This window comes from Triturus cristatus, chromosome 6 (assembly GCF_964204655.1).
Source record: "Triturus cristatus chromosome 6, aTriCri1.1, whole genome shotgun sequence".
Lineage (NCBI taxonomy): Eukaryota > Metazoa > Chordata > Amphibia > Caudata > Salamandridae > Triturus > Triturus cristatus.
Window position 1 is genome coordinate 1595866044 of NC_140589.1, and position 25780 is coordinate 1595891823.

At 46.5% G+C, this 25780-nt stretch overlaps 1 protein-coding gene across 1 annotated transcript in view; it reads right to left on the bottom strand.

The window, feature by feature from the left end:
* Positions 1-25780, bottom strand: part of PPP1R21 (protein phosphatase 1 regulatory subunit 21) — a 395061-nt gene that overhangs the window by 113595 nt on the left and 255686 nt on the right. The window contains exons 17-19 of the mRNA XM_085612732.1: positions 16615-16863; positions 14159-14194; positions 4243-4359 (exon numbers count right to left, since the gene is read on the bottom strand). Of these exons, the coding sequence (XP_085468858.1) occupies positions 4243-4359; positions 14159-14194; positions 16615-16863 (402 nt within the window). The remainder of the gene's footprint in view (positions 1-4242; positions 4360-14158; positions 14195-16614; positions 16864-25780) is intronic.

Sequence of the window (25780 nt, forward strand, 5' to 3'; positions counted from 1 at the left end):
TCGAAACACGTGTCCAGGGATGGCTAATGCGACACTTACTTTCTTCGAACACTTTTGGCACAGGCGTAATCGCCGTCAACACTACATGGACCACAGTTCCTTGGGGTAATATGCTGGTAGAACGAGCGGAGTGCGGCCAATCGGATTTTTTTGTATTAAAGCTCCCTTGAGCCATTGGGCTGACAAGCCCCGGACCAGCACCTGCGCGCCATGAGTGGTACTTAACCTGATAATACTTTTTTGGCAGTCTACGCGGCAACCCCACACACACACCTACTCCCTGCTGACGAGAGGCAACTACCTCGAAACACGTGTCCAGGGATGGCTAATGCGACACTTACTTTCTTCGAACACTTTTGGCACAGTCGTAATCGCCGTCGCCACTACATGGACCACAGTTCCTTAGGGTAATATGCTGGTAGGACGAGCGGAGTGCGGCCAATCGGATTTTTTGTATTAAGGCTCCCTTGAGCCATTGGGCTGACGAGCCCCGGACCAGCACCTGCGCGCCATGAGTGGTACTTAACCTGATAATACTTTTTTGGCAGTCTACGCGACAACCCCACACACTCACCTACTCCCTGCTGACGAGAGGCAACTACCTCGAAACACGTGTCCAGGGATGGCTAATGCGACACTTACTTTCTTCGAACACTTTTGGCACAGGCGTAATCGCCGTCGCCACTACATGGACCACAGTTCCTTGGGGTAATATGCTGGTAGGACGAGCGGAGTGCGGCCAATCGGATTCTTTGTCGCAAAGTTTGCATGCTTGCAATCCTGACCGGATTGGGGTAGGCTATCGCTTTTGAGGTGTCTATGGTGGCACCGAGGTATTGTTTTATGTGGGATGGTTGTAGCTGTGACTTTTGGTGGTTCACCGTGAAGCCTAGTTGGTGAAGTAGTTCGATTGTGATGGAGGTGTGTTGCACACACAGATTGTATGAAGTGGCTTTTATCAGCCAATCGTCTAGGTATGGGAAGACGTGAATATGCTGTCTTCTCAAGTGTGCCGCCACCACTGCTAGGCACTTGGTGAATACCCGTGGTGCTGTTGTGACTCCGAACGGGAGCACTTTGAATTGGTAGTGTTGTCCGTCCACTACAAATCTGAGGTACTTTCTGTGAGCATGGTGCACTGGGATGTGGAAGTATGCGTCTTTCAAGTCCAGAGTGGTGAGGAAGTCGTTTTGGGAGAGGAGCGGAAGTACCTGCTGAAGTGTTACCATATGAAAATGGTCTGAGTGTATGTATGTGTTTAGGGGCCGAAGATCTAGAATAGGTCGTAGAGTCTCGTCCCTTTTTTGGTATGAGAAAATATAGGGAGTAGACCCCCATATTTTGTTGATTGACAGGAACATGTTCTATTGCCTGTTTTTGTAGGAGGGAGATTACCTCCTGCTTTAGTAATTTTGAATGTTCTTGTGACATTGGGCGTTGCCTGGGTGGAATGTTTGGGGGGGGGGGGGGGGTAGATGTTAGCTCTAGGCAGTAGCCTGACCAAATTATTTGGGTCACCCATTTGTCTGAGGTGATGGTCTCCCAGACATGAAGGAAATTTTGGAGTCTGCCCCCGACCGGAGTGGAATGGTCTGGGGGAGCGGGGGGAAGTCATTGGGTAGGAGGTGTGGCAGAACGGGCGTTGTTTGTTTTGCCTCTGCCCTTGTTACCCCTGTAGCCGCCTCTTTGGTAACCTTTTGTAAAGGTGGTCTGAGTAGGGGATTTGTATGATGTGGACGCTGTGTCTGAGGAGTAGCCTCTGGATGTACTCCGAAAGGAGGAGCGGCGAAAGGAGCGTCTGGGCGGGTGAGACTGTAAGGCCCCCATGGATTTTGTGGTATCCGTGTCTTTTTTCATCTTTTCTAAGGCCCCATCCACCTTTGGCCCAAATAGATGTTCCTGGTCAAAGGGATGGTTAAGGATGGAGGCTTGTACTTCTGGTTTAAAACCAGATACCCTTAACCAAGCATGGCGACGGAGAAGGACGCTGGTGTTGATGGCCCTGGAGGCTGTGTCTGCTGCATCTAGGGCACAACGTATGGAGGTATTTGTGATTGTTTTACCCTCTTGAATTAACTTGTTGGCCCTAGCTTTATATTTTTCAGGAAGATGGTGCATTATGCTTTCTAACTCGTCATAACGAGCCCAGTCATATCTGGCCAGTAGTGCTTGAGTGTTTGCTATACGCCATATGTTGGCCGCCTGGGATGCTGTGCGTTTGCCTGATGCATCTAGTAGCTTTGATTCCTTGTCAGGTGGTGGTGCATCACCCGACGCTTGTGAATTTGCCCTTTTACGTGCCGTAGATACTACTAAAGAATCTAGTGGCGCTGGTCCTCTGATGTAAGAGGGATCTGAGGGAGCAGGTTTTTATTTTTTTTCAATATGTGGGTTAATGACCCTGGCTGTAACTGGGTCCGTAAAAACTTCTGCCGCATGCTTTACCATCCCTTTGAGCATGGGCAGTATGGAGGTGGACCTATGTGAGGTATCAAATGTGTCGAGGAGGAAATCTTCCTCCACGGGGTCGGTATGCAAGTCCATCCTGTGATAATGTGCCGCCCTTTGCAGAAGATGGTTGAACCCTAATGAATCTTCTGGTGGAGATGGTCTAGAGGGGTAAAGATCGTCTTGTGGGACGTTGGGGATATCTTGAACATTGTAATCGTCCCAGGATTCTGGGGATCCTGTAGGGGTGGATTCCTGTGGCACATCCCCTATATCATGATATGGGTCCCCCTGATCATCATCGTCTGGATACGGGGTCGGAGAACGATGAGGTGGAGAGGGCGGAGGGGGTGGAGGGGGAGGGGAAGGTATTCTGAACGGAGAGGTAGCAGAGTCCTTCCTCTTTGGAGGTGGAGGCGGAGCAGGCTTCTCCAAATGTCTCTTTTTGGTAGAGAGTGTCAAATGTCCAGGTTTTGGATCCTTGGTAAGAGTTTTTTGCAAGGGATCCGGTGTAAATAGCTCTGGTGAGGTTATTTGGTCCGTCGGCGCCGAAGGCATTGGAGCCGATGTCTTTTTTGGTTTTTCCGTGCCGGTTTGTTGCTTAGAACCCGGCTTGGGACCCTCCGGTCTCTTGGTCGGCGCCGAGATGGTCTTCGGTTTGGAAGTGTCGGTGCCGGTGGCCTTGTGTGGTTTGGTCGGTACCGAAGATGGCGCCGGTACCGAAGAGCTGGGTTTCGACACCGAGGGCTTCGGTGCAGAGCTCGGTGTCGAGGTGGAGGCAGGTTTCTTTTTCGGTGCTGAAGTGTGTTTCTCGGCACCGCTGGTAGGCTGGCTCGAGCCCGAGCCGCCGGAAGGCATACTTGGCTTCTTCACCGGGCCCGAAGGTGGGGTGTGTGAAGCAGTGTCTCTGGTCTTGCCTAGGCCCGGAGGCGAAGGCGTGACCGAAGCCTTTTTAGGTGTCTGCGCAGGTGTGGATGGGGGGGGGGGGGGGGGGGGGGTAGATTGGTACTCACGACCCTCTGCGCCGGAGTGATGTCTTCCACATCTGACTCGTCGGCCTCGGAAGCGCTGACGAGGTCCTCTTCGGTGCGATGATGTTCCGGATCGTCGATGTCGTCTCCGAAGATGTCAACTGGAATGGACGTCGAGGAGTGTGCCATGTTCCTTCTGGCTCTTCGGTCCCGAATAGTCTTTTTGGATCGGAAAGACTTACAGGCCGGACAGTCTCGAGTCTCGTGTTCAGGGGAGAGGCAGAGGTTGCATACCTCATGAAGATCGGTGTGGGGAAATTTGGACCCACATCGAGGGCACATTTTAAATGGAGTTCTTTCCATTAGCCGGGACCGGAGCTTGGGTAGGCCCGAAGGCCGCCGTCGACGACTGGAACCGAAGGTTTGTGCCGATGGGAAGGCGCGTTGATTGAAGAGATCGTGATCGAACAATACAGCGAATTGGGGTGAGAATTGCGCGTCGATCGTCGAACTGGAAGCTGTTCGGAACCGGAGCGCGAAGATTACATCCGAGCCCGATGGCGGAAAAAAACAATCTGAGGATGGAGCCGAAGCCCATGCGCAATACGATCCAAAGGAGGAGTCACCGACCTCGTGACTTCCAAAGACCTTCCAAGAGGAAAAACAAACTGCAAACATCCGGGCCCAACACCAGATGGCGATCTATGCAAAAGTGTGTAATCTGCAGCTCATATGCCTCGAACACACTTTTTCACCATACAAGAGTCAAAAACATCATTGTTCAGGCTCGTTTTATTTAGAAACAATAATAACCCATGCTTACCTCAGCGTGAAAATGGACGGACTTGCTATCAGCCAGCTGTAGCTGCGTTGTAATTTCCACTATTCTTGACATGTAATGATTTTTTATCAGATCTTCCCGAGAATCAGCTTCTGTGGGCTGTAATATAAAAAAAACTCAAGCTGTTACACACATACCTGGAAAATCAATACTACTGGAACCATAAAGCTGAACTCTGTTCTCGATAGGAAGCCAAAACACTTTATGGCCAGCAGAGATTATGAAAAAGCACTCTTGCACTCACTAGCGGGTGCTCGGTGCGCGAGGACAGACTCGCGCAAATCTCCACGCTCCCACAAATAATTACCAGCACTAGCAGGGGGTAAATCCTCGTCCGGATTTTAAGGGCACACAAATTTACAAAATAAACGCGTTTCAATGGTACGCCTTCCTCAGTGTTGGCGGCCGCCGCGTTTGAACCTCGTCATATATACATCTCCACTAATGTCTAATTGAAGGTCAGGCAAGGTGTGTCATTACAACCCCACGGCTCACATTGCGTCCTGTAACCATGGTGCTTTCCTATGCGAGGTGGTATTTAACACAGTGATATTTTACAGAAGCTGTGCATTTCAACTTTAAACATTAAACACTCGCGCATAGCACATGCGAAACTTGTATATCGGCTCGCTTCCTCTTGCGCTCATTATTTTAACATTTCGACATTTTGTGATAATACAAAAACATGTCACACATTTATGCCCTGAATGGGCCGTCTACATGGCTGTCAGTGCAGCCTATTTACGCCCTATCGGGAATCGCTTCCTCTGGCGCTCAACATTTCAACATTAATAAATTGTCCCATATTTGTGCCCTGTATGGTCCCTGAGCCAATGTGCCTACTCTGCGTGCCGGGTGGTTTCCCTAGTTACCCCATTTCTCTGTGGACTTCCTATTAGCTGCACCTGCACGTCAAATGTGATCAAATGACACTCCCTTTCCTAACAGCACCTTATTCTGTCTGTTATCCTTCAAGTGCTATACATATTTACAAGTGGACCCCAAGTTCCTCCCCCATATTGAGTCCTAACAGTGATTCCTTTGCCATATACAAGATATAGCGTGATTCCAGTCTCCGCAAGCATTTCTCTTTATCTCCACCCCTCAAGTCACGGGCCACGTGGTCAATACAAAAGTATTTCACTCGTTTTCTATTGCTATTGTGGTGCGAATGAAAGTGTCTTGCGACAGGTAACTTACATCCTTGCTTTGAATGGCCCTCTGATGCTCCAAAACAAGGATTTTGGCAGGGTGTATGGTACTGCCCACGTACCTCAAGCCACACGGGCGGGCATATCAGACAAACTACATACAATGTATTGCAGTTCATGAACTTTGAGATATGTATCGGGTCCTTAAGACCTCAAATCATATATGTTGTTACCTTACCACAGTTGGTACACGCCTTGCACTTGCCACAGGGATAAAAGCCTGTAATCCCCGGGAGCCCTGTCTGGACTGGTGGCAGGTGACTAGCAACTAGCCCTCGATGGAACGCAAATCCTTGATGGAACGTGTTTTTCTAAAAGTCAGCGATGGGTATATAGGTAGGTCCTGACCTATGACAACATCTGATTTTAGTATATTTCAGTTGGCCTGAAGTATTCTCACCTTATTGGCTGCACTGGAAAAACTTGTTATCAATCTAAGATTGTTTGCCGTCCCTATATCTTCCATTTTTGACTCATCTTTCAATAAGTCTAGTCTGGACTTCTCTTTTGTTCTATTTATTACTACTTTCAGGATCCCCTTCTGATACCCTCTCGCTTTAAATCTCTTGATACTTTTTAATGCATCCTGTCTGAAGTCAACTTCCCTACTACTATTGCGTTTAATATGCAACAGTTCCCCCATATGGGATATTGTTCTTTAATTTATCTGGGTGGTTACTCGTGGCGCACAGTACCGAGTTCCGAGCCGTAGGCTTCCTAAAAAGCGCTGTCTAAATTTTACCATCAGCCACATAGATCCTCAGGTCCAGAAATGTGACCTCAGTTGAGCGGATATCGCTCGGAAACCGAAAGTTAAGATCATTGGAATTGAAGTATTCAATATATTGGGCTGCTGATTCCCTAGTGCCATGCCAGATCAGGAAGAGGTCGTCAATGTAACGCCTCCAACTGACAGTCCTCTCTACCCATAGGTCACAGGTGTCTGCCCATGCGGCCTGTCACTCCCACCAGCCAACGAACAAGTTCGCATAACTGGGGGCGAAGAAGTCTCCCATGGCAGTCCCGCGTCGTCTATAAATCTGGTCCAGAAAAATGAATATGTTGTTGTTCAGACAGATATGTAGGAACTCTATTAACATTTCACTGTGTTCCAGAAATTTTAGAGGGCGATTTTGCAGGAAATATCTGATGGCAGAGATCCCATCTTCATGCACTATGCCAGTGTATAAGCTAGCTACGTCAAGAGTTATTAGGAAATCTGGTTCCCATACAGTGCCCTCAATGTGTCTCAAGAAGTCTTTTGTATCCCTAGTGTATGAAGGTAATTCTAGTACAAAGGGGAACAGAAAGTAGTCAATGAATTTCGACATTTTTTCTAGAGGGCCACAATCGATGAAATTATTGGTTGTCCCCTGCGAGTGCTGCTAATTATTTGGGGGAGCGTGGATGTGGATATATATATATATATAACTATACAACTGCTGTTTTTCACTGGTTTTATAAGAGTGAAATTATAATGATATGTATATATATATATACACATATCATTTCACTCGTATAAAACCAGTGAAAAACAGCAGTGACCTGAGCTAACTATAACTTAAGCCCTCACAATGCACTTCTTATGACCTCAAATATTAAATTTTTTTTTTTTATTAATACAGCAGGCAGGCCGCAAGGCCTCCACCCTGGTTGAATTCAGTCTGGGGGGCCCCGTCCCCGGGCCTTTTATTTTTTAATACAGGAGGGGGGCGTGCAGTCCACCTCCCCTGGCCGATTTCGGCCTGGGGGGGCCTATTCCCCCGGGTCCCAGCCATTATCAAATAGGGGAGGGGGCAGTGCTGCCCACTCCCCTGGGCTGATTTCAGCCCCGGGGCCCCAATGCATTGGGACCATGGGGGTGGGGGGCCCACAGTTCTTCCCTGCAGTCATCCTGGCTCCTGTCAGAGCCGACATTGCTATCACACACAGTGAGCTGGTAAATAAGCAGCTCCCTGTGTGTGAAAGCAATTTGTCAGTTTCCCTGCTCGCTTGACAGCGGCCAGGAAAACAGACAAATGCTCCGCTTCTAGCAAGCAAGAGCATTTCTCTGTTCCTGCTTGCTGAAAGCGGAGTGTTTGCTGTGGCTTGGCAGGAACAGTTAACCTTGCCGCGGCGCTGGGAGGTTTTGGGTGTTTGCGGCGCCGCCATGCTCGTGACGGAACCACTCCGTCATGAGCCACGGGCGCGCTGTGCTCATGACGGAGTGGTTCCGTCACGACTCCGCCCACTTGCATTGATCGCCCGCACAGGCGGGGAATCAGAGCCGCGTGGGCGGAGCGGCCGCCAACGGCCGCAGCATGACGGAACCACTCCGTCATGAGCACACGGCGCCCGTGGCTCATGACGGAGTGGTTCCGTCATGAGCAGGGAAGGGGTTAAAGCTCCCACTAAGCCACAGCAAACAGCTACGTCTCGGGGGTGGGCACCTTGGGACATTGCAGGAGCCGGCCTTGTGGGGTGGCAGTCCCTAGGGTCATATATGGCTCAAGGAGGGGGGCGCATGGCACCGCTCTCTGAATGTAGTATGGCCTGCCACCAAGAATGGCCGGGGGGGCGGGGTGCACAATTCTAAAAACAGAATTTCGCCCCCGTAGATGGTGGTCCCTGGGTGGGGGGGGGGAGGGTTTGTGAGGCCCTTCATTACACAGAAAATAGCCCTGAGAGGGGGTGGTTCCTGGGGCTGGGAGGGGGGGGGGGGGGTCACGAGGTCCCCTGATTTATTTCACATTAAGCCAGGAGAGGTTGGGGTCCTCGGGGCATGGTGGGGCTCCACAAGGACCCCCCCATTTCTTTTCAATGAGCCCCGGGGAGGTGGCAGCCCCCGGGGCACAAAGAGGGGTGCCCGTGCGCTCCCCTCCTATATCATTTCATTTAAACTCGCATGTCCCTAGGACCTAGCCCACCCAGGAGCTAAATAATAGGGAGGCGAGGGAGTCCGAGCTTTTTTTTTTTTTAAATGATTTTTCAGCAGGAGTCATGGCTCCAGCACAGCTCCTGCTGAATTATTATTTTATTTTTTACGTTTTTCCCCCCTGAATTTGCCTCCATCTCCCCAGAGCACTAGGCGGTCAGGGTATTCGTATCCTGCCCCCTTTTCTCTCCTCGCTTTTTGTGGGACAAGGCTGATGCCGAGTCCCAAGATGACTGCCAACATTTCCTGGTTTCAAGTGTTATACAAGCAGAAGCAAAAGACTCAATCTTCCAACACATACACACACCTTAAAACATTTTATTTTGAGTGAAGGGCATTTTTAAGATTGGCTGTAGTCCTAAAAGCTCAGCAGCTTTCACATCAACCATAGGGACTACCACTACAAACTAACACATGTAATGCTTCTGAACAGCTCCTTACATTTTGTTGTTTACTCGGCAGCTTTGCTGTTAATCTCAGAGTACCTTCAGGCACAATTATTAGTTCTTCTTCCATAATGGAGCCAATATAATATAACATAAAAAATTAGTTTTTCTCTTTTAAATCTGTCCACTGCTAGCTTTAATTAATTTATAGGGTATATTGCCTATGGCATTCCTACTTTATTTGCGCACAGGGACTGTTGGTTACTCGGAGGATTCGAGCCCCTATATATATATACACAAATTTGAATTTAACTCTGCGACTACTGAACATATTTACACCAAATAAGAACAAGCATTGGCATAGCTAATAGGTTTCGCCTTTGGGACCTTTTAAGTGTTTAGCCAGAGCTATTGGCTTTGCCAATGTCTTTAAGCTATGTTGTAGAGCAGTGTCGATGCTGTGCACCATGTTGAAAAGTTATAATTAAAAAGTGTTATAAGCAATTTTGTCACCTTATAAACAACCAAGAAGATATTATGTACAACTGAACGACCCTATTAAAAAATAATTAACATATAAAATTTGGAAATGTTAGGTAAATGTGAAGGAGTTAGAAATCGGAGGTTAAACGTTAAGTTGGTATCTTTAGCTTGATTTGCCAGAGCAGCACAATTGCAACAAACAGGGTCTAACGTGGATGCTTTGGTTGCCTTAAATGAAGTACTGGAGAGCGCCGACAAAATGAGCATGCATTAAGAGCAAAAAAGACAACGTGATATGCTAAAATCTAGCATATCATTTCTTTTAGAAATGAAAGCAAATATTGCAAACATTCCCATTAAAAATGAAAGCTCTAAATTTTGTATTGTTTGTTATTTAAATAAAATATTTTGGGAACTTGTGTAGTTGTTTGACGTATACTTGTTTCCGTATTTTTGTACTGTTTTGATAATTAAATTAAACTGATTGCTTAGGTGGGGGTCCCTGGCTTGAGGGGTCCCGCGTTGAAGTACTGACTCAGTGGAGGGGGGCACAGATGTCAAAAATGTAGGCGTTGCTGCTCAAATTAACATCCTGGTTTCAAACTAGTGTCTTAGTCATCATTTACTTGACACCATTTCTGAATTCCCCTGTACTAAGGCAGGTGGCACTGTTTCGAACCAACAACTGAGCAATTTTAAAAGTAGAACATTTTGAATTTTTAAAAAATAAAACTTGTAAACAAACGTTCACGCACTTAGCAACATCTCCCTATTCCCGCCCCTTCCTGTGTAATTGTGAAAGTCTTGACTGCAGCAGATAAGGGTGGAGGAAATGTTCTCGGGAGTTTCAGCACTGGCAATATTCACAAATGTTTGCACCTACGGAACGGAACTAGGATTGCTCCTCTTGTGGAAAAATAAACATGCAGCGCGAGGCCTAACACAGCTGCTTTTAAAAGCACTGCAGAAGTGTGCATAACGTAATTACCGTAATATGTTAAGGTAAACATATTGGCTGGGCCCACGACAGCGCTCTTGAAACCAACTTCCCATTAGGTGATCATGTGTGGGCAGGGAGTGCCCCACAAACAGACTCCCCTACTGAAAAACTTTCATGCACTGTCAGGGGGCGGGTAATGACATTACCTTAACACAACTGCCAGCCTTAATGAAAATTAAATAGCAGACTAAACAAAGTGTGAATATTGGTTCCTGGTGACATAACCTGCAGATTAAGAGCCTACTTTCGGGTGTGTCTGACTAAGATAGCGGACGTCCTCGTCTTCTCTGGGCAAGAATAAAAGACAGAGTCCTGTTACTTCTCTGCCGCCCGCTCGCCCTCAAATGCCAGGAACGCCAAGCTTTATCTATAGGCCATGGCGATTTCTTGCTGCCTGGGACGCAGTTTTAAAATAAACAAGTACACATTAATGTTTTTGTAGGAAAGGGGAGATTAAGTAATTTGCCCAGAATCACAGGATGTTGAGTCGATGCCCAGCTTCAAAGTCGGCAGCTCTAGCCGTTACGCCACAGTCTCTCCCTGTTTCTGTTTTTGGGGAAGTTTTGGGCAGAGATATTGAGTTAAATAATAACACAGAGTGAATTTATGTTACGTCATCTTCTGACCAACAAGTGTAATTTTCATGCCCAACGATCCAGATATATTGGATGGCGGTCCTAGAGGACCTGACCAGGATAACAGGTTGGAGGGTTGCCCTGGACCCGAGGCCCTGTCTCTTAGGCTTGATTCCCCGAGATCCTAAACGTAAGACAAGTAGGCGGTTCCTGGTTCTGGGCCTTGTCATAGCCAAGCGGTGTATCGCGATCCACTGGTTAACCCAGCAGGGGCCACCTTTGGCGAAATGGAGGACAAACCTGAGGGAATGGGCTCTGGCAGAAGAGGGGCAAATGCGTAGAACCAGGAGAGATGACAAACTACCCGAGGTGTTGATGGCGTGGGGAGTGATGATCCAAGGGATAGCGGGACAGACCCCACAACCCACACACGATAGCTCAGTGGCAACGCCTTCCACGGGGGGGCGGCCCCAAATCAAAGGGGAGAGACACAAGGAGACCCCGCATGAATGATGAGACCCATAGACCTCAAGTTAATCGGACCCGGCGGGGGGAGGGAAGAGTTGAGGGGGGGTTTGTAGGGGGGATTGGTAGGGGGGGGGAGTTTATATACAGTTGAGTTATGGTGAAGTCTAAAAAAATGGTGTGGACAATGAAGACGGAGAATCCTCCACAGAGGCTATCTTAGGCTTAATTGCTGGGGTGTATCATTGTTAAAACGTTTACCAGCTCGGCTGAGGTGGACGAGCTGTATGATTGTTTCTGTAAATTGTCTGCTGGTGTGAAGGAATAAAATAATAAAGAAATTAAAAAAAAAAAAACAAGTGTCATTTTCAGTGATTTCATCCATATGCTAGTTAGTAGTTTTAAAACCTGACAAATCCTATGTTTGGTCTCACAAAGTTGGCAAGCGTGCAGCTTGAGACTGGCGGTGTACTTACAGCAGATGCCCATATGCAACGAAAGAGCCACCATCTGAAATTAGCTGTTTGCAGACGCAGGCATGCAGCAGGCACCCATCTGCAGTGACGAAGCCTGGCTTTCGATGGGTACTATATTCAGCTGCATCACATGTGCAGTGAGGAAGCCGACGCTTGACACAGTTTTTCATGCCTACAGCTGCAGCTCGGAGGCCCAATCTCCGGGCGAGAACATAACATTTGCAGTTGAAAAGCGCTGCATGAAATTAGCTGCACGGGTCAGGAGCAACAAGAACGCATTTGCAATGCTAGGTCTGCATGTTCCTGGGCAGGGAGTAGTTTACAGGAAAGGCCGCTGCCCAGCCCTGGGGGAGTATAGCGCATCGCCTTTGTACCGAGTGAAAGGAGAGAGGCTGCTTAATGACTGGGTTTGCACCTCGTGCATGTGTAGGTCCTTCGCCTTGTCCAGGGTAGCCCGCTACGGTGTCTGCAAATCAAATGCTGGACTTGTAATTAGGAAGTGGTCTGGCTGCCGTTTCAGGGAAGGGAGTGTAACCAGCCGGTGCTTAGGGCAGGCTCCAGCTGGCAAGACGCGAAGGAAAAGTGCATGAAGAGCAGGCATGGGGCAACTACACAATGCATCACGGCTCTACTTTTTCAGGGGCAGCACGCAGATAGACATTGGAAGCATAGGCGAGACCTTCCCCTTCGGCATGGATGACTTGATCGGCAAGGCACTGGTGTACGCAAAGCTTTCTTGTCTGGGGCAGCGAGGAGAAGCCTACCCTGATGCAAGTCACCACCGTGGCCAGGGGGAAGGAGAAGAACAGAAGAGCCCTGTTATCCCAATGAGGACCACTGCAATTGTAGCAGTGACGCAACTCTGCTTTGCGGCAAGGAATTGGCAAGCGCACTTCGCCCGCACCGAGCCTGGACATTTTTAAGTGCTTAGCAGTAAGCGACGGGGAGTGGGACACTGCCTTAATGTCCCGTTTTTACCACTTCAGAGATGACTTGCAGCAGGTGCAGTCCATCGGGGGCAGTTCGCAGCAGCTCGACGCCGGCCGGAAGAAGAGAAAACCTTTGGAGTCCCACTGCCTGCATGAGTGCAAATGGGCCCCTGCGCGTCTGTAGACACTGAGGGTATGTCTGGCGTTTCCCTTGCGGGAGTGAGCAGCAAGGTGCGATAATTGCTAACAGATGGCGCCGCTGCACGTTCCCGCAAGGGAAACACCAAACGTGCACGAGTGCCCATAGAGAGCAGTGCAAACATGCACGAGTTTTAACAAAAGTGCTGAGCGATTCCAAGAGGTCTGTCTAAGCAGCGCTTGCGAGCTGTGTAGGTGAGACCTAAAAAGGAACTTCTCTGGACCAATATCTGCCTTTCTGCCAAATTAAATGTAATGTTATGTTACAAGTACTTATTGAGCGCACGTACACCAAGCGGTTTCATGGCGCTAAGAGCAAGGGGGATGCTGCATCGACGAGACAATTAGATTACTGATATGCCTGGAAAACAGCCAGGTCTTAAGCTTTTTCCTGAACTGTGCATAAGAGGTTACCGACTTCACTTCCGCAGGAAGCGAGTTCCAAAATTGCGGGGCTAGGATCGCAAATCTGAGCCCCCGTGTTTTTTTGCGTTTGAATGAGGGAGTGGTCAACAGGTTTACGCAGTTCCCGGGAAGGGATATAGCTCTGGATCCTTGAGGACCAGTGGCATGGAGATCAAGCTATCCTTGCTGAAGAGGGGTGAAACCCCGAAACTGGTCCTAGGATGCTTGTTTCCAGTCCAGGGAGAACCTGGCTTGGCAGTTCGGGCTGGACTGTTCCCATGAGGCACAGGGTCAAGACTGATTTGCATATGGCTGGGTTCAAACTGGAATGGCATGGTGAGCAAAATAACGATGGATTAGGCCCAGATCTCTGTACTGGGGTGAATGTATGACATTGTTCTGCATTCTGTCCATCAATAGTTCTTTTTGCAGTTAACCAACACCTGCATCTTTTATTTCTTTATTTAGCATGTATAGGAAAATTACCAACAGGATAGGACTGGTACTTTGAGTTAGTCTGCAACCTTAACGGCCACTCTATTACTCTTAGCTCTGACTTTGTTCCTGTCATTACCATCCAACCATCATCTCATCCATGACTCTGTCTGCAATTGACTGGAAAGAACAGAGAATGGTGCAGTTTGCAAGCATATGGGTTTGAAACTGCTTCGATGTTAAATGCTTCAGCTGTTTATGGGTGTCAATGTGCAATATGATGTTATAAAAGTACGTCTTGGGCAAGAAGTGATTGGGTTATATATAAAACAAGCAAAAGCGAACAATGAGGCAAAATAAATTACAACATTTCTCTTAGAATTTATCGTAAATGCAAGGTGTATGATAAGTCATACAGTACCTCTTGATTTGTAGCTTTCACAGTCAATATTCCAATCTACAACAATAAAATAGAAAAATAGAAAAAATAAGCAAATCTGGAAGGGACAAACAATTTTCAATATGACCTCGTTAACATCATAGTTAACTGGCTCAGGGGTGGAAGTATACATAAATAGAATACATTTTAACATAGACATTTTAATAATAGTTTCTTTTGTGGCTTTCCAAAATCCTTTAGAGTACAGCAATAAGCAGCAGAAAGACCTGAAAATTGAACTAACATCAGTTTTTCTTTTAGTGTTTAGCTTAACATGCAGAGTGTTTAACAGCAGACAAGATTGATCGCCAAGCCAATTACAGAATTACTTCAAATCAAAGTCCCTCAATCACTATCACATAAAATCACCTAAGAGGAAAATCAGACCTAATTCTCAATCATCACATAGCTACTATTAGCTGTATAAACCACTTGTAAAATTCTGCATGTTAATTAAGTTGCTGAGAGGCAGCACAATACAAATTACTTATTTTTGGAAAATATTTTTGCTATTCAAACAAACTCCCTATTGCTTATTGCCAACCATTATATTGGATCCAGAAAACTTTAAATATTCGTGATTTGGCACCACCTTGGATCCAGACCAGCTTGGAGTGAGTGACTTATCCGTTTTTTTCCTACATGCCACAGACTCTTCGATTCTGAGATTTTTTATTCAATTTTCAATGTTAACAGCCATGTGCCTCCCCAACAAACATGAAGGCTTAAATGAAAAGATAACACTTAGATGAGACTTAATTTAAACTCTATAGTACAATGTCTGGCCTGGCTGATTACAAATGTTACCGAAGCAAAAGCATTGTTCATTGTACAATGCCACCCTTGAAGTCAGGGAACAACTTAATGGTAGTTTGGAAGCGGAGCACACGATCACCAAAAACAAGAGAAATCAAGAATCACTGATAAAACTACACAACTGTTTTTGCATAAAGATATTCTATTTAGGGAAAATCTCAAAGGCCAAAATATGGAAATGTCTTCCAAACAGTTACGACCCCGAAATAATCATTTGCATCCAAGGTTCCAGTTCCCCAAAAAGGTGTGATAACCTGGTATATATGGTTTGTGAACAAAATAATAAAATAGCAGATATTGCTGTACACTCATCCCTGACAGCATTTTCCATGCCTTTCTCATTGTCAACTGAATTTTCTCATCACTACAAATATCTCCCTACCGGGCTATATCCCTCACCCTCCTCACACAAACTCTCCCTCTCCTTTTTAATTTGAAGATATTTGCTAAAACGTATTCCTACCATAATAAAATTAAAGTCTCTTATCATACAGCCAATTTACCCCTCATCATTCACCCCAAAACAACAAACCATTCTTCAATGGCCTGAACACTGAATTCTGATGGCCTCATGGTATGCAGTATTTTTCCACTAATGTCACTTTGGTTACAACCACAGGCTCAACATCAGTCTACTATTACTACGGAAAATGCAGAGGATCACTAATTTTAGTGATTTTTGGTCATTCCATGATGACAAAAATACTTAATTTAAAGAAATTACTTTAAACAATCATTTGTTCAAATTCTAGCATAAAAACAGTAGTAGTTTCGCATAACTTTAAGACACTTTTTTTCCTGCTAAATAGGCCATGAATTTTGTAAAGAGGCTGCTTTGCTTTAAAACATCTAAAACATAATACAGCAGCAGACAAAAAGTACGGTCAAACACCATACAATGTCAACTAGAAAGGAAAAGAAACAGGGTTGGGGGGCCGCAGGGGGGTGGTACGAGGAATCGATATTCTATTGGATATCAAACGAAACAACTGAATAAATTAATCAGAAATGGATCTTCAGGAAAAGATTTTGTTCAAAATGAAATTCAGAACCTCCAATTCATCCAAAACAATCAATCTGGGACAGAGCTGTGCGAATCTTAGGACTTTCCACATGTGGTTGATAAGGGCAAAGAAAGCCACCTGCCTGCTGCAGCTTTTGACACTAATGAAGACGTAGTCCTTGCGGAGAGACTTAAACAGCCCAAGCCAATCTTACAGATAGCAGTTTGTCCTAATCTTTCATGATAAACATGCTCCAAAGGGCATACTATGTTCCTCCTAGTACATTCAAATTTAGTTTGATTATACTTGATGCTCACCCTTTTCACATGGTCTTCTATGTCTAGAAGACTCCACTTTTGACCCTGTTTCAAGACTTTCCTACTGACTACAACCAGCACATGCACAGGCACCTATACCTGCAAGCCTCCTGTAGAAACTACATTTCTATCCCATTTTCATCTGTGTAGAAACCATTAACCTACAAATGAAATCCAGATGGAAACAAAGCAATGCAGACAAGAAGATACATAAAATTATTCGCTTTCCTGACCTTTGCAAAAATTTGATAAAAAGATACATGGCCAATCATGCAGAGAAAAAAATGATATATATACCTACCAAGCTTGTACTGTTCATAGAGTCTCTCAAATATTTATCTGTTATCTCTTCTTGGCCATGTCGGCTCTCATTATCTGAGACTGCATTTTCCTGTAATAGCTCTGCCAGTTGCCCAGTAGATGTGCTCTTTGAAGTATCAGATCTCCTTTGGTTTTCTTTTTCTAGCTTGACTTTGGATAACTGTGCTTCTAGCATCCAGTGTTCCTTTTCCTGTTCCAGCTTAGCTATCTTTTCTAGACTTTGCTGTACCTGTGAACAAAAAAGGAGCATTAGCTCTGAAAATTTGCTTCTGTAAGGGGACATTTGTGATGGTGCATGACTAATAATCTTTATTGTTTGTGACAACCATGGTAGTTGATCTGGCCCAGCATTACTGCAAACCAATCATAATTGTACATTAAAAGTCTTTAGTCTTAACTTCTGATTACTCAGTTTGTTTCGAAATATAATTTTTATTGTGTTTTAGCAGGTGGCAATAGTCTTAAAGAGACCCATTCCTCAAATTGTAAGCAAAGCAAAGTTTTAGAAAAAACTCTGAAATGGCATGCATTCCATCTTTTCTCTACTTCATTCCTTTTGGTTCTGAAGTATTTGTACACCAATGTTTCTGAACTTTTTTTAAACTTCACAATTTTCTGCTTCTCTTCATAATGAAGTTACTGCAGGTCTCTCAGCATGGATGGCATGCAGCTTTCCTAAACACAGTGCTAGAAATTATTTTACCCTGACTCAACTAAAAATACTTGCCATCGTTTTCTTTTTTTTACTCATTTGTCCTTTATCTACTAAACTCATAATGTTGAATTTGTGTTAAATTATAAATTACGTTTCTATGACCAGACCTTGTACTGCCCTCAATAACTAATGGGCCTGAAAAACTCATGTGTGCAAAAAGGATTCACCTACCCTAAATGATAAACTATTTATTGTAGTAAATATGGAGGACTCTGAGGAGGAAGGTGTTGGGGGGACCTCTGGCCTGATAGTTAACTGAATCAAATCAACATACGAACCAGTATCGTAAGAGCATGGGGATGGGAAGGAATATGCTACTTACCAGTATGCATCTGTTCTTGGCATGTAGAGCTGCAGAGTCACACACTGAGGATAAGATCGCCATCTGGTGTTGGGCTCGGATGATTGCAGGTTGTTGTTGTCTTCGGAAGAAGCCTATGGTCACGAGGTTGGTGACTCCTCCCCTGGACAACAGTGCGCATGGGCATCCACTCCATCGGCAGATTGTTTTTCGCCATGATGGGAAAAGATGGAGTATATAGAAAAGAAAGAAAGGATGTCCATGTGTAATGTCTAAGTAAGACGGATGCTGGAACAGATACAGGTCCTGGGGAGGCGGGCGGGCGTGTGTGACTCTGCAGCTCTACATGCCAAGAACAGATGCATACTGGTAAGTAGCATATTCCGTTCGAGGCATATGAGCTGCAGATCACACACTGAGGATAGATTATACAGCAGTGCTCCCCTTAGCGGTGGTCGCCTGTATCCGTTGCAGCAGCTTGAAATAAAGTTTTTAGGACAGCCTGGCCCACGGAGGCCTGTTGTTTGGCCTGCACGTCAACACAATAGTGTTTAGTGAAGGTATGCGTGGTAGACCATGTGGCTGCCTTGCAAATGTCTTCTAAGGGAATATTGCCTAAGAAGGCCATAGAAGCCCCTATTTTACGCGTGGAGTGCGCCCTAGGGGGAACTGTAAGTGTACGTTTAGCCTTGAGGTAGCATATTTGGATGCATTTAACTATCCACCGGGCTATTCCTGATTTGGAGATCGGGTTGCCTTTGTGTGGTGGCGCGAAAGCAACAAAGAGTTGTTTTGTCTTTCGAAAAGGTTTTGTCCTGTCGATGTAATAAAGCAAGGCTCTTTTAACATCTAAGGTATGTAGGGCCCTTTCAGCTACCGAGTCTGGATTTGGGAAGAAGACCGGTAGTTCTACTGATTGGTTAAGGTGGAAAGGGGAAATCACTTTTGGAAGAAATTTAGGGTTTGTCCTAAGAACCACTTTGTTACGGTGTAGTTGTAAGAAAGGTTCCTCGAGTGTAAGGGCTTGTATTTCACTTACTCTGCGGAGGGAAGTGATTGCGATAAGGAAGGCTACCTTCCATGTTAGGAATTGCAATTCACATTTGTGCATAGGTTCAAATGGGGGACCCATGAGTCTTGTTAGAACCACATTGAGATTCCACACTGGTGCAGGTGGCAATCTTGGGGGAAGAATTCTTTTGAGACCTTCCATAAACGCTTTGATGGCTGGTACCTTAAAAAGGGACAGGTGTTGCCTATTTTGCAAGTAGGCTGCCAAGGCTGCTAGGTGTAAACGTATAGAGGAATACGCTAGATTGCATCTTTGCAAGTGTAGTAGATAGCAAATGATGTTTTGGATGGAAGCATCCAATGGATGTATGTCATTATTAGCGCAGTAGATGGCAAATCGTTTCCATTTAGCGGCATAACACGCTCTAGTAGTAGGTCGTCTGGCTTCCTTTATGATATTCATACAGTCTGGAGGGAGATTGAGGTAACCGAACTCTAGGACCTCAGGAGCCAGATCGCTAGGTTCAGTGTTTGAGGATCTGGGTGTCTGATTTTTCCATGGTTCTGGGTTAATAGATCCGGGGAGAGGCGTAGCTTTTGATGTGGAACTAAAGATAGTTCCAGAAGTGTGGTGAACCACGGTTGACGTGCCCAAGTGGGAGCCACTAGTATTAGTGTTAGTGACTGTTGTTTCAGTTTGCGTACCACAAATGGAACTAGTGGGAGAGGCGGAAAGGCGTACGCAAATCTGCCTGACCAGTTCATCCATAGGGCATTGCCCTTCGACTGTGGGTGTGGAAACCTGGCGGCGAAGGTTGGGCATTTTGTGTTTTCGGGAGTGGCGAACAGGTCTATGTCTGGTTGTCCCCACTTTTGGAAGAAGGGGAGTAGAACCTTGGGGTGTAGTTCCCATTCGTGGATCTGTTGTGTGTGGCGACTTAGGAGGTCGGCCACTTGATTGTGGATCCCTGGGAGATGTTCTGCTAACAGGTAGATGTTCTGGGGAATTGCCCATCTCCAGATTTGCTGTGCCAGTTGGGACAGTTGGAGAGAGTGTGTCCCTCCCTGTTTCTGTATATAATACATTGTCGTCATGTTGTCTGTGCGTATGAGGACAGTTTTGTTCTTTAGGTGAATTTGAAAGGATTTTAGTGCTAGGAACACTGCTAAGAGTTCCAGGTGGTTGATGTGGAGCAGTTTTTGTTGGCTGGTCCATCTGCCCTGAGTGGTATGGTGAAGGAGGTGGGCTCCCCACCCCGTGAGAGATGCGTCTGTAGTTAGCACAACTTGTGGAAGAGGCTCTAAGAACGGTCTCCCTTTGGACAGGTTGATGGTGTTCCACCATTTCAGTGATCGAAGTGAGCGACTGTCCACCAACACCAGATCGGTAAGTTGTCCGTGAGCTTGGTTCCACTGTTGTGCTAAGCATTCCTGTAAGGGACGCATTTGAAGTCGTGCGTGTGGGACTATGGAGATGCATGACGCCATCATGCCTAGGAGCTGCATGAACACTCTTGCTGGAAGAGATGGATGAGTTTGAAATTGAGAGATGAGATTTTGTATACTGGCTATCCTGGCTGTGCTGGGATAGGCAATGGCTTTGGATGTATCTATGGTTGCTCCTAGATACTGATGTAAGTGGGAAGGTTGTAGGTGGGATTTGGGGTAGTTGATAGTGAATCCCAAATCGTGGAGAGTTTGAATCGTGCGATGAGTGTGGAGAACGCATTTTTGGTATGTATTGGCTTTTATGAGCCAATCGTCCAGATAGGGGAAGACATGGATCTGTTGTCTTCTGAGATGCGCTGCCACGACTGCTAGGCACTTGGTGAACACTCTGGGTGCTGTTGTTACTCCGAATGGGAGAACTGTAAATTGATAGTGTTGCCCATCTACCACAAATCGTAGATATTTTCTGTGAGCGGGATGCATAGGGATGTGAAAGTATGCGTCCTTGAGGTCCAATGTGGCGAGGAAGTCTCCCTGTTGTAAAAGTGGGAGGACTTGTTGGAGAGTGGTCATGTGAAAATGATCCGAATGTATATACTGGTTTAGTAGTCTGAGATCCAGTATGGGCCTTAGTGTTTTGTCCTTTTTGGGAATGAGGAAGTATAGAGAATATACCCCTTTTCCCTGATGTTGAAGGGGGACTGGTTCTATCGCATGTTTTTGTAACAGGGATTGAACTTCTTGTTTGAGGAGAGAGAGATGATGCGAGGACATTGGACGTTGTTTGGGCGGTATGTTTGGGGGGGATTGTATGAGTTCGAGGCAGTAGCCAGACTGGATAATTTGTCTTACCCACCTGTCTGTGGTGATGGAAGTCCAGACAGGCAGGAATTGTTGGAGTCGCCCCCCGACCGGAGTGGAATGGTCTGGGGGGAGTGGTGGCAAGTCACTGTTTGGTGGCTGGTGAGGTGCGGGTGTTGTTGTTGTTGCCCCGCCCTCGACCTTTGTTATTGTTTCCCCTATAACCTCCCCGGAAATAACCTCTGTTAGGGGATGTTTGTCCAGAATTTTTAAAGGTGGACGTGGTCTCAGTTGATGTGTTTTTGGAGCCTCCTCTATAAAAGGAGCGACGAAAGGAACCCCGGTTTTGATGAGACTGCAGTGCTCCCATAGACTTGGCAGTTTCATTATCCTTTTTCATTTTTTCTAATGCAGTATCCACTGCAGGGCCAAATAGCTGCTCTTGGTTGAAAGGTTGAGCTAGAATTGCGGTTTGAACCTCCGGTTTAAAACCGGAAATACGGAGCCAGGCATGTCGTCTGAGTAAGACGCTAGTATTGACCGCTCTAGAAGCAGTGTCTGCTGCATCTAAGGCGCATTTAATGGAGGCATTAGATATTAATTTGCCTTCTTGGATGAGGTCAGAGGCCTGGGACTTAAAAGGTTCAGGCAGATGTTGCATAAGGTCCTCAAGTTGGTCATAATGCGCTCTATCATACCTGGCTAACAGGGCCTGGGTATTCGCAATACGCCAATGGTTAGCCGCCTGCGCGGCGACCCGTTTGCCCGAGGCTTCTAAAAGCTTAGACTCTTTGTCTGGGGGAGGCGTTTCTCCAGTTGTCTGTGAGTTAGCGCGCTTCCTGGCATTTGATACGACTAGGGAGTCTAAAGGGAGCTGGGCTTTAATGTATGCAGGGTCTTGCGGGGCTGGTCGGTACTTTTTTTCGATGCGTGGGTTGAGAACCCTAGCTCGAACAGGGTCCTTAAAGACTTCAGTAGCATGCTTTATAACCCCTTTGATCATGGGCAGTATGTGAACAGTCTTTTGTGACTGCTCAAAGGTATCAAGGAGAAAGTCCTCTTCAAGGGCGTCTGTGTGCATTGTAACGCCGTGGAATGTTGCTGCCCTATTTATAAGTTGGCCGAACCCTAGGTGGTCATCAGGAGGGGAGGGCTTGGAGGGGTAGGTAGTGGGGTCAGGCATGTCAGGTATAGGATAAGACCAGTCATCCATGGGTGCTGGGTCTGGGAACGTAAAAGGGTCGTTTGGATCAACAGGATCATTAAATAAATCAGGGTCCGCCCCTCCCCCTAAGTCATCATTATCATCCTGTGGAGGAGGTGAATGATAGGGAGATGGTAAAGGTAAAGGTAAAGGAGAATCAGGAGGAGGAGGGGGGGACGGGTTAGGAGGTAAAACAGGAGAGGAAGGACGAAGTGGTGAAGTAGCACAGTCCTTTTTCTGTATGGGAGCTGGGGGAGGTGTAGTGTCCAGCTTCCGCTTTTTATATGGGATGGCAGTCACATGTCCCGTGTTAGGATTGATGTAGATCCGCTTCTGAGTAGGATCTGGTCGAAAAAGTTCATCTGGCTCCGAAGGTGGTGTCTGTGACGTCCGCTTCGGGTCTTTATGAGCTTTTTTCGGCGGGGACGCAGTTTTTGGCGTCGACGATTTTTTCGGGTCCGATGGATTTTTCGGAGCCGACTGAGTTTTCGGAGCCGACTGAGTTTTCGGTGCCGACTGAGTTTTCGGTGCCGACTGAGTTTTCGGTGCCGACTGAGTTTTCGGTGCCGACTGAGTTTTCGGTGCCGACTGAGTTTTCGGTGCCGACTGAGTTTTCGGTGCCGACTGAGTTTTCGGTGCCAACTGAGGTTTCGGTGCCAACTGAGGTTTCGGTGCCAACTGAGGTTTCGGTGCCAACTGAGGTTTCGGTGCCGACTGAGGTTTCGGTGCCGACTGAGGTTTCGGTGCCGACTGAGGTTTCGGTGCCGATGGACTTTCAGGCATCGATGTTGAAGAACGTCTCGGTGCCGGTGGAGACTTCGGTGCCGAGGCACGTTTCTGTGCCGAAGGAGATTTCGGTCTTGGAGCCTGTTTCGGTGCCGACAGTGGGTGTTTGGGTGCCGAGGGTGTTAAAGGCACAATCAGGTGAGGTTTGCTCGAGCCCGAGCCACCCACAGGCTTAGATGTCTTCGGAGCCGGGCCCGAGGGCGGGGCTTCTGAAGAGGATTTCCGGTCGCGACTGGGCCCAGCTGGCGGAGTCTTGACCAATGCTTTTTTGGATGGGGCAGGGGCAGGGGGGGTGGTACTCACACGCTGCCCTGGAGTGATGAGGTCATCGGAATCGTCGGCCTCGGACACGATCTCGAGATCTTCGGTGTCGTCTTCGGGAACATCTTGAGCAAAGATGTCCTCCGGTTCGGGAGCTGGTTTGGCCATAATATGGCGTCGAGCTCTTCGGTCCCGGAGGGTCTTCTTCGAACGGAAAGCGGAACAAGCTGGACAGGTGGACTCGTTGTGTTCCGGCGACAGGCAGAGGTTGCAAACCTCGTGGTGGTCACTGTGGGGGAACTTCGCTCCACACTGGGGGCATTTTTTGAAGGGTGTCCTGTCCATCAGCCGCTTCCGGAACCGGTCCGAGTTGATGTCGACGTCGATGGAATGAAGATTAAAGAGTTAAATCGATTGCTGGAAGTTTTCTGCTGGAGCGGAAAAAAGTTCATCCGAACCCAATGGCGGAAAAAAACAATCTGCCGATGGAGTGGATGCCCATGCGCACTGTTGTCCAGGGGAGGAGTCACCAACCTCGTGACCAAAGGCTTCTTCCGAAGACAACAACAACCTGCAATCATCCGAGCCCAACACCAGATGGCGATCTTATCCTCAGTGTGTGATCTGCAGCTCATATGCCTCGAACACAGCCTTTACCCCTCATGCGTTACTCCGCATGCCATTACCCCATGTTTTTTACTCCGCAAAATCTTTTACACTGCAGGGCTTTCCACCGCAAACTATTACAATGCATTCCCCAAAGTAACGGCCCGTGGAGTTAGAAAAGTAAATTGCATTGTAATTGGGAATGCGTTGAAATGGATTGCGTTGTAAAAGATTTTGCACAGTAAAAACTGTGGAGTAATGGCATGCTGAGTAAAAGTGTGCAGGGTAAAGTGTCCTATTCCATGGGGATAATAGGGAGACGACCAACCTCCAATGGGCTGAGGAACACTTCACATAACTCTGTATGCAAATAGTAAATACCAAACAGCAGGCATGGAATCTAAACATCACACCTTTAGTCGCCCGTGTACGAAGTAACATGGCGGGTTGGTGCTCTTCAACGTTTACTCTATGGCCGTCAGAACTTACCCTATGAAATATTATTGACATTTTTCCAAATACTACAATCTTTGACTGTATGATTTTTGCGGGACCGGGGGCCTTCCAGCCCCGGGATACTATTTTGCAAATGTGTATTAATATCGTTTGGAGGGGGCTTAGGATTGCAGATATTATACTACTGGGCAAACCGATTAGTACTAATAAACGATTAGCTATAAGTGAATTGCAGGGACCCTGTGGTAGCCTCTAAACTGATAAACGTGAAACGTTGCAGTATACTTAATCTACTATTTGGCCCCATTAAAGACGCAGACCTTCCTCCCAAGATACTGACAACCCTATCATGATGCATCACAAGCTGAGGTCGATTATATCGGTGTTGACTGCAGAAATCTTGCTGTGATATGGCAAGTAGACGAACACATTGTTGGTCTAGAGGGATTCATATCTTGGGACATAATAGGAAATATTAAGCTGGGGAATATCGTGGAGGAAAATAACATATGCACCTTCGCACAACTTAAAGAGACCTACGACATGCATAGAATGCAATTCTATTGATACCTGCAGTTGCACCATGCACTCAAGGTACACCAAGAGGGATTGCAGGCCCACTCTGACAATAGCCCATTAGAAGCTAAGCTTAGGATGATGGAGTTGGGTGTTAAGTTCTAAAAATGCATTCTACACTTGCTAATAATACACCTGACCCCAGGCAATCACTGAAGGAAAGGTGGGAACAGGACATAGGCCCGCTGGAGGAAAAGGATTGGGTGGAGGCAAAGATGGCCCCCAGAGTATTGCCAATTTCTGTGAGAATGAGGTTATTTTACCTCAAGACTATATATATTGAAAAACAACCTAAACCCACACTGACGTAGATGCAAAATAAGGCATGGAGTGCCCCATGATCCAGCAAATGTAATATCCTGACTTAAGTGACACGGAGGCTGGTTCCACTACAGTCGTAAATAGTGCTATTAGGCTTAATGGATGAATGGGGAGGCAGGAGGATCACCAGACGTTAGGTAGCAATGGGCTTGTTTTTTGCTAAAAGTGATATAACATGTCACTGGAGGTCTACATTTGCCCCCTCCACAGGTGAATGGACTACTGCGTAAAAGCTGACGACTATGTGTATTAATTGAGGGAGTGCCCACAGAAACATGCTAAAGTGTGGGAAGACTGGTGTAATTACTGTGTATACATATGATACATTTGTGGGTATTACTATATCCTAAGCAGAATGCAACGGAGTGGTCTTGGGCCCTGTATCTCTTTTTGATATACACAGTTTTTAAATGTTGTGTTATGTTAGTCAAAATAATTAATAGGGAAATAGTTGCTCTTTCTGATATTACCAAGTATGTGCTTCAAAGTGGCACAAATGCTATTGCCTTCAACATCCGGTTCCTGGACGCCTCCCTCAACCAAATATACACCTATTAGCTATTCTAGAGGTGCGACTACACATACGGGCTATGAAGCAGAGGCATGAGAACGTTAGTCGATCATTTTATTCTTTAAAAACCACTGGGCTACATCAGCTT